The 14,749-nt window shown below is 49.7% G+C and overlaps 2 protein-coding genes and 1 long non-coding RNA gene across 3 annotated transcripts; 2 read left to right on the forward strand and 1 right to left on the reverse strand.

Annotated features, from left to right (window-relative positions):
- The first annotated feature begins 1,483 nt into the window (after window positions 1-1,483).
- Window positions 1,484-2,667, forward strand: LOC116967766. Its single transcript, XR_004410313.1, has 3 exons — window positions 1,484-1,514; window positions 1,936-2,364; window positions 2,516-2,667. It is a non-coding gene; the product is annotated as an uncharacterized LOC116967766 (long non-coding RNA).
- Window positions 2,399-13,129, reverse strand: sertad3 (SERTA domain containing 3). Its single transcript, XM_033014371.1, has 2 exons — window positions 12,896-13,129; window positions 2,399-3,409 (listed from the first exon to the last, which is right to left on the reverse strand). Exon 2 carries the CDS (start codon window positions 3,401-3,403, stop codon window positions 2,606-2,608), a length of 798 nt encoding a protein of 265 aa, XP_032870262.1. The 5' UTR covers window positions 3,404-3,409; window positions 12,896-13,129; the 3' UTR covers window positions 2,399-2,605.
- Window positions 13,130-13,608: 479 nt separating this feature from the next.
- Window positions 13,609-14,518, forward strand: LOC116967831 (thioredoxin-like). The gene has a single exon (XM_033014447.1). It carries the CDS (start codon window positions 13,684-13,686, stop codon window positions 14,050-14,052), a length of 369 nt encoding a protein of 122 aa, XP_032870338.1. The 5' UTR covers window positions 13,609-13,683; the 3' UTR covers window positions 14,053-14,518.
- Window positions 14,519-14,749: the final 231 nt, after the last annotated feature.

Here is a 14,749-nt window from a genome sequence, read left to right on the forward strand (position 1 = left end):
CATCTTGCACAAACATTGTGGTGCAGACAGAAACAAGCAAAGATCCTATAGCGAGGAAGATGGTCCACTCGACGAAAAAGACGTTGTACGGTCATGGGCAGATTCATGGCTCCATTTCCGTAACCGGCTTCCGTCTCAGCGCCAAAGATCCCATAGGATACTAGGCGGAGACGGAAGCCGGTTACGGAAACATCCTCATTAAAATAAAAGTTATTTGGTAAAAAATATTCTCCTCATTTTCGGAATTTTAATTTATTAACACAAACTGTTCCCCCGCAATGTTGATTACACTGCGGGTCGGGTCGGGTTACTGAAATGGATGAAAAAAAGGCCCACGTTGTGTACTACACGTCAGCCCATTGCATTTAGCAGGAGTGGTCTATCTTGCTCCGTTATAGGATCTTTGAAAACAAGTGACCAAAGAGGAAAGTCAAGACAAATAATGCTGGAGAAACTCAGCGGGTGAGGCAGCATCTATGGAGCGAAGGAAAAAGGCGACGTTTCGGGTTCAGACCCTACGAAAAAGGCGACGTTTCGGGTCGAGACCCAAGGGTCTCGACCCGAAACGTCACCTTTTTCCTTCGCTCCATAGATGCTGCCTCACCCGCTGAGTCTCTCCAGCATTTTTTGTCTACCTTCGATTTTCCAGCATCTGCAGTTCCTTCTGGAACAAAAAGAAAAGTCAAGTGTTTGGGTCACTTCAGCACCAGCCCATCAGCTTTAAACAAGCAGGGCCATCCTCACTGCCGAGGGTTTCCAAACGGCTCATTTGTAGGTATTCCCCAGCAAGCGACGAGTCACAGTACAACCGTGGTGACTCCCGTTTGTAGCGAAAATCACTGGAGCAAGGAACCCCCCCACCCCACCATTCCCAGGATAAAGGGCAGCCTGATTCGATCCCACACTCCCATTCCCACTCCCTCCGCCATGTGCGCAGAGCATTAAGGCATCGGACTTCTCAGGACCAGAGCAGCAGGGTGACTGTGGGGGTAAGGATGACCACCGGGTAAAACTGGGCTGGGAAGGTGGTACGGCAAAGGCAATGCGGGGAAGAGCGGGCCGTTGATCTCGGACGTGCCAAGTCTCCAAACATCGAGGCTGCTGCTTCGTGCCCTTGCTCTCCGAAACATCCCTCAGTCCACCCCTCCCTAGGGAACGTGTGTGACACAGCTCATAAACAGCAACCATTATAGATCCTTGTTCGCCTGGCAAGGGGGAGGAACCCAAATCATAACAGAATTGCTCAAGAAGACACGGCCAACCACGCTACATGAAGTGACCTCTCCAGTAACAGGGCTGGCAGAAGGAAAGGTACCTGGCTTGTCACACCAGGGGTTAGCTTCACTCTAACACCCCTCGCCCAGCTTGTCGTCACATTCAAATTGGAGGCTCAAAGGGATCTGCCTTCCCACGTGTAATAATAATCTCAATTAAAAACCTTAAAATCCAAATTCAAGTACAAAGTAAAATGCAGAGAGAGAAGGGGAGAGAGAGAGAGAGAGAGAGAGAGAGGAGTGAGAGAGGAGTGAGAGAGAGGAGAGAGAAAGAGAGGAAGAAAGAGGAAGAGATAGGAAGAGAGAAGGAGGCGAGAGAAAGAGGAAGAGGGAGGAAGAGAGAGATGAAGAGAGATGAAAAGAGAGGGAGAGAGAAAGAGAGAAGGAGAGAGAGGAGAGTAGAGGAGAGGGAAGAGAGTGAGAGTGATAAGAGTGAGAGAGATAGTGAGAGAGAGAGAGTGAGAGAAAGAGTGAGAGAGAGAGATAGAGTGAGAGAGATAGAGTGAGAGTGATAGAGTGAGTGATAGTGAGAGATAGAGAGATAGAGTGAGAGAGATAGAGTGAGAGAGATAGAGTGAGAGTGAGTGATAGAGTGAGAGAGATAGAGAGTGATAGAGTGAGTGATAGAGTGAGAGATAGAGAGATAGAGTGAGAGAGATAGTGAGAGAGATAGAGTGAGAGAGAGAGAAAACGCACATTCAACATGATCGTTAGTTTAAAACTCTCCCCGCCACATTTCCAGGTACAATACGAAACATCTTTGATCCACCTCTCCTGCGGCCTTGAGTAGTTGTTGCCCGGAGGCGGCATTGCCGACAGCCACGTCGGTGAGCACCCGTACCCATTTGTCTGTATGTATGTGGCCCCGTCCTCTCCCGCCGCCCGCCCACCTCCCCTGCCTGTCCGCTCGGTACATGGACGTGAAGTGTTGCCCCGCATCGATTGAGGGCCCTGAGTAGAATGCGAGTCATGGGGCAGGGCCAGCACGCACCCACCACCCCCACCTCCAGCAGGTGGTGGCATTGTTCGGTTTGAGGGAGGACGAGGGTGGGGGGGGGGGGGGGGGGGGAGTGGGGGCTTCAGGCAGGAGGTGGGGTGGGAGATTGCAACCTTCACGTGGTCCGCCCTGTTTCGACGAATGCAATCAACCCGGCGTGCACAATTAAATTAGATCAAATAGAACAAGTTGTCTGACAACTTTAGGCTGTGCAAGCCATACGCAAGAAGAAGAAGGCAGGAAGCGCCATCTTTGGCTAGTGGAAGTCAGTCGGAATCCCGTCACAGTGTAGTGGCTCCTTTTTTTCCTCTTTGTGTTTTTTTTTTTTTTTTTTTTAAGAGCTGACCAGGATCTCCATGATGTGATCAAGGTCGTTCAGGTCCGTCCTTAAACTGGGGTTGGTGCCGAGCAACGAGGGGAAGCTTTTGGTCGAGTCGTCGGCCGGGCTCGGGGCGGTGGCTCTGCCGCCGGTCGTCAGAACCGTTGACGGCGCCTCGCACTCGCACAGGGACGTGTCGATGTCGAGGAAGAGATCGTCCAGGGTCACCCCCACCAGGTAGCTGGAGCTCATGATCTCGAAGCTGCCGAACACCGACTCCAGGGGCCTGTGTTGCCCCGAGGGCTGGGCCCCGTCCTCGTCCTCCAGCTCCATGGGCTCCGCCACCTCGTCGTCGGGAGGGGGGGAGAGCGAGGGGCTGCCGTCGATGACGATGTCCAAGTCCCGCAGGATGGAGTTGATGGCGGAGGAGAGGGAGAAGTCCTCGTCGGAGGCGAGGGGCATGTAGTCGTCGAGGCCGTCTGGGTAGCTCTCGGTGGAGAGGCGGGAGGGAGGGGGTTCCCGCGCCGCGCCCAGCTCCGCCCCGCCGCACCCCTCCAGGTCCATGGTGGACGCCAGCTGGCTGCTCTCCACCCGCATCTCCTCCTGGATCTGCCGCAGGGTGTTGGCGATCAGCACGGTGCGCCGGAGGCTGAGCTCGGGCAGTGCCCGGCCGCTCTGCATCTTGTTCAGCGACGTGTTGAGCACCAGCTGCCGCTTCAGGCTGTAGGACTGCGGGCAGTCGGCCAGCTTCTGGAAGGAGGGGTCCAGCCCCCCCTCGGCATGCCGCTTCCGCTTCACCCCCTTGCCCACCATGGAGACCTGCCGATGCAAGAGAACACCGTCAACTCAGGTAGCTGGCACCCTACTCAACACCACACTCATCAACCTCCCCCAGTGCTAACCCAGACTTACTCCTCAAACCATTCAGCCCAAACCTTATCTGGAATCCAGGGATCCAACATCCCACGAGATTGATCCCTGGGATGGCGGGACTGTCATATGAGGAAAGATTGAAAAGACTAGGCTTGTATTCACTGGAGTTTGGAAGGATGAGGGGGCCCCTTATAGAAACATATATAATTATAAAAGGACAGAACAAGATAGATGCAAGAAAAATGTTCCCAATGTTGTGCGAGTCCAGAACCAGGGGCCACAGTCTTAGAATAAAGGAGAAGTCATTTAACACTGAGGTGAGAAAAAACTTTTTCCCCCAGAGAGTTGTGAATTTGTGAAATTCCCTGCCACAGAGGGCAGTGGAGGCCAAATCACTGGATGGATTTAAGAGAGAGTTAGATAGAGCTCTAGGGGCTAGTGGAGTCAAGGGATATGGGGAGAAGGCAGGCACGGGTTATTGATAGGGGACGATCAGCCATGATCACAATGCTGGCTCAAAGGGCCGAATGGCCTCCTCCTGCACCTATTTTCTATGTTTCTAGTCTGAAGAAGGGCATCGAACCAAAACGTCACCCATTCCTTCTCTCCAGGGATGCTGCCTGTCCCGCTGAGTTATTCCAGTATTTTGTGTCTATCTTCGATTTAAACCAGCATCTGCAGTTCCTTCCTACACATCCAGAGACCCGGGTTTGATCCTGACTACAGATGCTGCCTGTACAGAGTTTGCACATTCTCTACGTTACAGCATAGGTTTTCTCCGGGTGCTCCGGTCAACCCCCACACTTTGTAAGTTTGTAGGTTAATCGGTTTCTGTAAATTGCCCTTAGTGTGTTCGAAAGAGCTTGTGTATCTATCAGGCTCATTGGTCGGCCCGGACCCGGTGGGCCGAAGAGCCCATTTCCCTGCTCATTCTCTAAACTAAACCACCACTGACCTTGACCTTTTAACAGAAGCTACAGGTGACTCGCGTGGGGGTTACGTGCTGATAAAACAGCTTGTGTTTCAATATCGCGTCAATTAAATGTATACGCGACTACGCTACCAGCAGTAAATTTGAGCGTGTTATTCCATAAACACGCGCATACAAATCAAACTATGGTATTAAAGGAACAAGCCCGTTATTCCAAAAAGACATAAATCAAACATGCATAAAACCTGTACAGCTCAATAGAAAATGGACGAGGAATTTAAAAGATGAGGGGGAATTTCTTTACTCAGAGAGTGGTAGCTGTGGAATGAGCTTCCAGTGGAAGTGGTGAAGGCAGGTTTGTTTTTATCACCTTTACATCCTTGATAGACACATAGAGCTGCTAAACAGAGAAAACAGGCCCATGCTGACCAAGCTACTTAATTGAGCTAAGCTTACTGGTCTGTGGCCAACCCATATCCATCCAAACCTTTCATATACATGTTCCCTTCCAACTGTCTTTTAAATGTCATGGTTGTATGTGCTTCCAGCATGTCCTCTCGCAACTCATTCCATGTACCTCTGTTGGGAAAACGGTGCCCAATAGGTCCCTGTTAAATCTCCCCCCTCACGCTAAACCTGCGCTCTCTAGATTTTAACTCCTCTGCAGAAATGACTGTGGCTGTCACCTTTCCATGATTCTTGCGATTTTAGACACCTCTAAGGTCACCACTCAGCCTCCGAAGCTCCAGGAGGGAAAAGACCCGCACTGTCCAGCCTCTCGTTGTAGCTCAAACCCACCAGGCACAGTAACGCCATGGTAATTTTTTTTAAATGTGCCATTTCCAGTTTAATGGCATTCCTCCTATAATAATTCTATATTTATAATAATATAAACTCTTCCAAATGTGGTCTTCACATCTTGTAGAGCATTGACACAAGTACTGGCAGCTGGGTGTATCTACTGTGACCTTTAGTCCTTTGTTAGTCATTGATGGGAGGGGGCGAGGGAGAACTCTCCATTGGCACGGCTGCTTTTGAATCATTGCTGCTTTGCTCAGGCAAGGGTGGAAAAGTGTAGGAAGGAACAGCAAATGCTGATGTACAACAAAGATAGTCACAAAGTGCTGGAGTAATTCAGCAGGTCAGGCAGCATCTCTGGAGGAAAGGAATAAGTGACGTTTCGGGTCATGACTCATATTTCCTAATATCTTCAGTATTTTGGGGTTTCAACTTTGGATTTAAATCTAACAATTGTTAGTTTTTTGCAACCTTCAAGCTTGTAAATTGCCAATTGCAATCGTCACCTATCCATGTTCTCCAGAGATGCTGCCTGACCTGCTGAGTTACTCCAGCATTTTGTGTCTAACTTAAATGACCGATCTATTCCAATGAAGCCAATTCATAACCAGGGCAATAGCTTCTTCTACAATATTGTCAAAGGTTTGGACACACTAGAGGCAGGAAACATATTCCCGATGTTGGGGGAGTCCAGAACCAGGGGCCACAGTTTAAGAATAAGGAGTAAGCCATTTAGAACGGAGACGAGGAAACACTTTTTCTCACAGAGAGTGGTGAGTGTGGAAATCTCTGCCTCAGAGGGCAGTGGAGGCAGGTTCTCTGGATGCTTTCAAGAGAGAGCTAGATAGGGCTCTTAAAAATAGCGGTCAGGGGATATGGGGAGAAGGCAGGAACGGGGTACTGATTGGGAATGATCAGCCATGATCACATTCAATGGCGGTGCTGGCTCGATGGGCCAAATGGCCTACTCCTGCACCTATTGTCTATTGTCTAATATCCTTCAAACATTCGTTTTTCTTCCATTCCTCAACATACGACCCTAAGCATGCTGACCATAGGAATAGGATTGAGAAAGATGTTCTGTGATGCTGGAAATAACTTGCGCACTACAAACAGTGCCGGATAAAAAGCAGATAACCTGCTTCAGCAATGATCGCCACAAGATAAATATTGGCCAAGGCACCAAACAATTCCACTATTCCTCAATGAAAGATACTTGGACTCGCTGCTGAGCCACGGACACATACACACAAACACACACTCAGACACACAAACAGACGCACACGCTCACAGATGCACACACTAACAGACAGACATACGCACACGCACACTCACAGACGTGCACTCACACACACAAACAGGCACACACTCAGACACACACAGACGCACGCACTCAGACACACACACAGACGCACACTCATGCACACACTCGCAGCCACACACAGACACACAAACTCAGACACACACACACACAAACTCACACTCACACACACACACAAACTCACTCAGTTACACACACAGACACATGCACTCAGACACACACACACACATAGACACATACGTGCATACAAACTCACACAGACACACACACTCAGACACAAACAGACGCACACTCACAGACACACACACACAAACTCACACACACACAGACACATACACAAAGTCACATACACACACAAACAGACGCACACACTCACAGACACACACACATGCACAGACAGACAGAGTCTCCAATCCCATTTCTCCAGAGGAATTTGCCTCTAATGGAGAATAAGAATTGTTCCCATTACACTAATAAATAAATTAGAATGCCCAATCTCACACTTCTTCCTGATTTTATCCTGTTAGCTTCATGTACACAATTGACCCTGTAATGGTCCAATGGTGTGTGCTGCCAACGACAGAAAATATTAAGAGCAGGGAGATGACACAATAACTGCAAACAACATGGCGGGCTGTAACTTAAATATTGTATTCAGTTATTTTCATCAGATTACAAAGGAGGAAGAAACTGCATTGGAGGGGAGAAAGATTTACAAAGATTACACCGCCAATTGGTGTCTTTGGAAGAGATGGCCGAGGCGAGATTTAACTGAAGGTCCCAGCAGAGGTCTGGGACGGCACTGTGTGCTGCATCCCTCTTCTGCGTAACTCTTTCTGTGGGGAAGGAGCCATAACTTGCACACAATTTTCCAGAGGTATTCTCACAGGCCCTAAATGATCACAGCAACTCTTACTCTTGTACAATTAAGGGTCTCCCGGAATGTCACCCATTCCTTCTATCCAGAGATGCTGCCAGTCCCGCTGAGTTACTCCAGCATTTTTCGTCTATCATCGGTGTAAACCAGCACCTGCAGTTCTTTCCTACACATACCTTCCCAATTGCTTGTGTATCTGCAAGCTGATTTAGTATATTCAGACAAGGAAACCCCGGTCTCTCTAAACAACAACATCTTTTAATCTTAAGCCATTTTAAATACTTGGCCTCTCCAGTGTCCCACTGCTCGCTTAAGCTGTCAATAGTCACAGAATCAAAGATGGACACAAAATGCTGGAGTAACTCAGCGGGACAGGCAGCATCTCTGGAGAGAAGAAATGGGTGACCTTTTGGGCTGAGAAGCCCACGTCTCGACCCGAAATGTCACCCATTCCTTCTCTCCAGGGATGCTGCCTGTCCCGCCGAGTTACTCCAGCTTTTTGTGTCTATCTTCGGTTTAAACCAGCATCTGCAGTTCCTTCCTGCACAATAGTCACAGAATCCCCATGGCATCCTCACCCACTCCACACTTGGTTACAATTATCAATCATCTTGGATGTACTCTTTGATAATCATAACTAACATGCTGGAAATCTGAAATGAAAATGCAGGAAACACTCATATGGTCAGGTAGCATTGAACATATTAGGACCATGAATGCCTGGAGCCTTAGAACCCCACAAGTCACAACCCGCCAAGCTAAATATGATTACTCCTACTCTGTTATGGTATTCACACATTATTCCCACAGCCTTCCTTCCATGCTCCTTCCCACTCTCATCCTAGTCACTCATCTCTCTTTCATCCCCATTTCTACACACATCCCTCCCTCCAGCTCTTCTCTCTCCTTATCTGACACCTTTGTTTCTTTGGATCCTACTGTATCCACTGTTCCAGGTGTGGACTCCTATACAGGCTTGACGATCGTTTCACCGAATACCTCCGCTCAGTCCGCCTTAACCTACCTGATCTCCCGGTGGCTCAGCACTTTAACTCTCCCTCCCATTCCCAATCTGACCTTTCCTTCCTGGGCCTCCTCCATTGTCAGAGTGAAGCCCAGCGCAAATTGGAGGAACAGCACCTCATATTTCGCTTGGGTCTGAACATTGACTTCTGAAACTTCAAATAGCTCTTTGCTTTCCCTCTCTCTCCATCCCCTCCCCCTTCCCAGTTCTCCCATCAGTCTGACTGCCTCCAACTGCATTCTATCTCTGTCCTGCCCACTCCCCTGACATCAGTCTGAAGAAGGGTTTCGACCCGAAACGTCACCCATTCCTTCTCTCCAGAAATGCTGCCTGTTCCGCTGAGTTACTCCAGCATGTTGTGCCTACCTTCGATTTAAACCAGCATCTGCAGTTCTTTCCTACACACCTTTGTTTCTTTGTCACCTCTCACCTACTCCTCCCATCCGCCATCAAAAACACCCTCATCTGTCACTTGCTTCACTTTGCCCTGCCCCGGACTCTCTTCTCCAGCTTACTCCCCCATACTTCAATAAGCCAGATGGGTCCCAACCCAAAACATTGTCTGTTGAGTGGCTCCAGCATTTTGTGTTTTGCTCAAAGTCCCAGCATCTGCTGTTTTTTGCATCACTATTCATACGGCTCTCTTCCGCTAATTAATCCACCAGCACAGACACTTGCATGGCATTCGAGGCCCTGTGAACGTCTGAAAACCGGCTCAAAGAAGTAAAATAATAAATGTTTAAGAAGGAACTGCAGATGCTGAAAAATCGAAGGTAGACAAAAGTGCTGGAGAAACTCAGCGGGTGCAGCAGCATCTATGGAGCGAAGGAAATAGGCAACGTTTCGGGCCGAAATGTTGCCTATTTCCTTTGCTCCATAGATGCTGCTGCATCCGCTGAGTTTCTCCAGCACTTTTGTCTACCAGTAAAATAATAAACTTTGTTTACTTAGAAACAAGGAGCTGCAGGCGTTGGTTTACAAAAGACGACACAGAATGCTGGAGTAGCTCAGCGGGCCAGGCAGCATCTCAGGTGAACATGGATAGGTGACGTTTTGGGTCGGGACCCTTCTCGAAACGTCGCCGATCCATGTTCTCCAGCGATGCTGCCTACTCTAGGGCCGCACGGTGGCCTAGTTGTAGTGTTGTTGCCTTACAGCGCCAGAGATCCAGGTTCAATCCTGACTAGCGATGCTGTCTGTACGTTCTCCCCATAGAAACATAGAAAATAGGTGCAGGAGTAGGCCATTCGGCCCTTTGAGCCAGCACCGCCATGCAATATGATCATGGCTGATCATCCAAAATCAGTACCCTGTTCCGGCTTTTCCCCCCATATCCCTTGATTCCCTTAGCCCTAGGAGCTAAATGTAACTCTCTGACTTGTACGAGTTTTCTCCGGGATCTCCGATTCCCTCCCACACTCCAAAGACGTGTAGTTTTGTTGGCTAATTGCCTTGATATAATTGTAAATTTCCCTTCGTGTGTGTAGGATAGTTTTAGTGTGCGGTGATCGCTGGTCGGTGCGGACCTGGTGGGCTAAAGGCACTGTATCTATAAAAGTTCTATGTAGGAAGGAACTGCAGATGCTGGTTTAAACCGAAGATAGACACAAAATACTGGAGTAACTCTGTGGGACAGGCAGCATATTTGGAGAGAAGGAAGGGGTGACGTTTCAGGTCGAGACTCTCAACCAAAAACATCACCCCTTCCTTATCTCCAGAGATGCTCTGTGTCTGCAAGCTCAACATTTTGCAGTAACTGCATGGTTAAACAGGTTCACTTGCATAAATCCACGTTGTTAGTCCACTATGGTTATGTTTTTTTTTAAAAGTGGTGTATTATCAATCCTTTAAAATGAAAGATGCATGGATTTCTCCCAGCTGAACTGGTCTGCAGCTGGTGTGGCTGCAAGCTCCTGCAAACTGCACTCTTGCCCAGCTCTGACACAGCCTCTCCTCTCCCCTCCCCCCACGCCAGCAGCTGCCTCCAATGCATCATCGCTGAACCCTCTGCAGACCCTGCCTGTAACGTGGGCGGGGCTTCGGTCCCGCACACTGCGCATGCTCACGACGGACCCCGCCCCCCTCTCTGAAGCCGCGCACTGCACCCTGGGAACTGTAGTCATCAAACCTGGGAGACGGGAGGCTGCTAATTGCAAGTGTGTGGAAAGCAACTGCAGATGCTGGTTTAAACCCAAGATAGAAACAAAATGCTAGAGTTGGCAGCAATGCAACATTGCGGATGCCGGCCGCCGTAAAACTCCAAAGAAGAAGAAGTAGAAAATGCTAGAGTAACTCAGCGGGACAGGCAGCATCTCTGGAGAAAAGGATTAGATAATGTTTATCTTTATTTCTGTAGTCTCCCTCTACCCAGACTGATGGGTCTCGACACAAAACGTTACCCATTCCTTTTCTCCAAAAATGCTGCCTGACCGGCTGAGTTACTCCAGCTTTTTGTGCCCCCTCCGTTAATATAATCTTATAATCTGCAGGTCGAACCATGTTAAAAGAGCCTTTCCACACTTTGGAAAGCGTTGCCAAGTTTAGATCGTTTTGTTGAAAGTGGGGCTCCGAAATATGGGCGATCGTTTTGTGGAACACCTTCTCTCCATCTGCTTCAGCCAACGCGATCTCCCAGGTGCCAAACACTTTAACTATCCTTCCCATTCCCACACCGACCTTTCTGTCCTGTCAGAGTGAGGCCCAGTGCAAATTGGAGGAACAGCACCTCATATTTCACTTGGGTAGCTTACACCCCAGCGGTATGAACATTGACTTCTCTAATTTAAGTAACCTTTGTTTCCCCTCTCTCTCCATCCCTCCCCTACCCTAGTTCTCCAACTAGTTTCACTGTCCTCTTGATTACATTTTACTGTTTGTATGCCTCATTATCATCTTCCCCATAGCCAACAATGATCCATTCAACATTTTCTGCTTTGATCTGTCGTTTTCACACCTTACCCATCCATATCTCTAGAAGCCCTTTCCCCCCCCCCCCCCCACTATTAGTCTGAACAAGGGTCCCAACCTGAAATGTCACCCATTCCTTCTCTCCAGAGTTGCTGCCCATAGACAATGGGTGCCAGGAGTAGGCTAATTCAGCCCTTCGAGCCAGCACCACCATTCACAGTGATCATCCACAATCAGTGTCGATGGCAGACAAAAATGCTGGAGAAACTCAGCGGGTGAGGCAGCATCTATGGAGTGAAGGAAATAGGCAACGTTTTGGGTCAAGACCCTTCTTCAGACTCTCCTTCTCCCTCCGAACTGCAGTTCCTTCTTAAACATTGCCTATTTCCTTCGCTCTATAGATGCTGCCTCACCCGCTGATTTTCTCCAGCATTTTTTGTCTACGTTCGATTTTAAAGCATCTGCAGGTAGACAAAAGTACTGGAGAAACTCAGCGGGTGAGGCAGCATCTATGGTGCGAAAGGAATAGGCAAAGTTTCAGGTCGAAACCCTTCTTCAGACTCCTGCAGACAAAGTATCTGCAGTTCCTTCTTAAACATGTGTTTAGGAAGGAACTGCAGATGCTGGAAAATCGAAGTCTGAAGAAGGGTTTCGGCCCGAAACGTCGCCTATCTCCTTCGCTCCATAGATGCACCTCACCCGCTGAGTTTCTCCAGCATTTTTGTCCACCTTCCTTCTTCAACATTTTGTATCCATAGGGGGTTGGACAGGCTAGATGCAGGAAGATTGTTCCCGATGTTGGGGAAGTCCAGGACAAGGGGGTCACAGTTTGAGGATAGAGGGGAAATCCTTTAGGACCGAGATGAGAAAAACATTTTTCACACAGAGAGTGGTGAATCTGTGGAATTCTCTGCCACGGAAGGTAGTTGAGGCCAGTTCATTGGCTATATTTAAGAGGGAGTTAGATGTGGCCCTTGTGGCTAAAGGGATCAGGGGATATGGAGAGAAGGCAGGTACAGGATACTGAGTTGTATGATCAGCCATGATCATATTGAATGGCGGTGCAGGCTCGAAGGGCCGAATGGCCTACTCCTGCACCTAATTTCTATGTTTCTATGTTTCTATCAGCCATGATCATATTGAATGGCAGTGCAGGCACCAAAGGGCCGAATGGCCTACTCCTGCACCTATTTTCTATGTTCAGTGCAAGTTATGTAAAAGAATATGTGTGTTATGATTGTGTTTATAGTTTGTTTGGTTGTTTGTCTTTTGCACAAAAGTCCGCGAGCATTGCCACTTTCATTTCACTGCACATCTCGTATGTGTATGTGACAAATAAACTTGACTTGCCATGGACTACAAGTCCCACCGTGCGTTGCGCGGTTGGACATGCGCAGTAGAGGGCGGCCCCAGCTCCCTCCGCCCCGATCAAACTCGGGGGGCCCCGGGAACCAACAACGTTGGCTGGATCGCCGGGCAGCCAGGCTCAGTTACAACCGAGCGCCGCCGTTCGAAGCAGCGCAGGGCAATCTAATAATAAAAACTAATACCCCCCTCCCCCTCCCTCCACTTACCTGCTGAGTTAGTTTCGGGCGACTGTGTGACACGGGCTTTTTTTTTCCAGCGCTGCGATCATGATCGCCGCCGCCTGGCCGCCATCGAGCTGTGTGTGTGTGTGTTGTGTTGTGTTGTGCGGTGACCGGCGACTCAGCCTCAGCCGCCGCCACCGCCGCTGCTCTTGTTGTTTTCCTTCAGCTTCAGCCGCCGCCGCCGCCGCCGCCGCCGCTCCGGGCCAACGATCCCGACTCGACCCGCCCACCGGAAGCACCCGCCCCCCTCCCTCTCCCATTGGCGCCCCACCCAACGGGAGCGCCGCCAGCCCAGCTCTGATTGGCCCGCCCGGCCGCCACTCACCAAACCTGGGCGGGACCTCCACTATTGACAGCCGGGTGAACCAATCAGCGCAGCCCCCTGTGTGTGGCGACCACAAAACCAAAGATCCTATAGGATCTTTGCCCAAAACATCCCTAAACACAAATAAAACACTCCAGATGAATGCACCGACTCCAATCAAAGTTTAATTAGGGCGATAATGGCGAATCGTGAGGCAATAGGTGATAAACCGACGACATTTTATATTTTTAACACCCGTTGCTATGATAGCCAAAGAGGCCTGATTTGATTGGTGGGACCCGTGGACGGCGGGCCAATGGCGTTGCGGGAAGGGGCTCTGTGTCACGTCGGCTGACGTCAGTGCGTGGGGGGGAGGGGGCGGGGCCGGGGCCTAGTCACGTCAGGTGGGGGTCGCGAAGCCTCGGGACTAGCCTCGCCTCAGTCAGTCAGTCGGCGCCGGGGCAGCACCATGAGCAGACCGTCGTGCATCAGCAGCGCAATGGACTACGAGTCGGCGCTGCGGGTCAGCGACCAGCAGCTGGTCGTCCTGCTCTTCTCCACCAGCTGGTGCGAGTTCTGCCAGATGATCCGCCTGTACCTGGACGAGTTCGCCGAGTGCTACCCGGACGTGGCCTTCTACGAGGTGGACATCAACGTGGCCAAGGAGGTGGTGCAGCGTTGCCGCATTGAGTGGTTCCCCACCTTCCAGTTCTACAAGAACGGCTCCAAGGTCTTCCAGTTCAAGGGGCCCAACCGGTGCCTCCTGGAGAGGATGATCCAGAAACTGCAGGGGAGTGGAGCACGGTCGTATCCCGAGTTAAACCCGGCCAAGTCTTAATCCTCCATCAGATGGCCTTGTAACTGGAGCCAGGGCTACCCTGGGCAGCAACACACACACACCAACACACACACACTCACACACACCAACACACACACACACACCAACATACACACACCCACACCAACACACACACACACACACCAACACACACACACACCAACACACACACCAACACACACACCAACACACACACACACCAACACATAGACACACACACACACACCAACACACACACACACCAACACACACACACACCAACACACACACACACCAACACACACACACACACACACACACACACACCAACACACACACACTTTCTGCTGCAGGACAGCTCACCAACACTCAAGATTCGAGCCCAACCTACTTTTCTAGCTGGGGTGTGTGTGTGTGGAACCAAAAACAAAAAAAAATCCAAGGCACTGTTTTCCTAGAATCGAGTAAACTTTACAGCTCTGCTTGACTTAGCTTCTTGGAGGAGAATTTGTTCTACTTTCTGTCATGTCGCAGGCACCACTTGTAATTCTTTACATTCTTCACATGTCGGTCTCGTACACCGCCCTCTTGTTCCAGGAATCTACTTAGTCAGGTATGTTTATAACATTCCAGGTTGAAAACAAGCCCGATTCACTTCGATCAACTCTCGTTTTTGTCTTGAAGAAGGGTCCAGACCAGAAATGTTGCCTGGCCATTT

Source organism: Amblyraja radiata, chromosome 41 (assembly GCF_010909765.2).
Source record: "Amblyraja radiata isolate CabotCenter1 chromosome 41, sAmbRad1.1.pri, whole genome shotgun sequence".
Lineage (NCBI taxonomy): Eukaryota > Metazoa > Chordata > Chondrichthyes > Rajiformes > Rajidae > Amblyraja > Amblyraja radiata.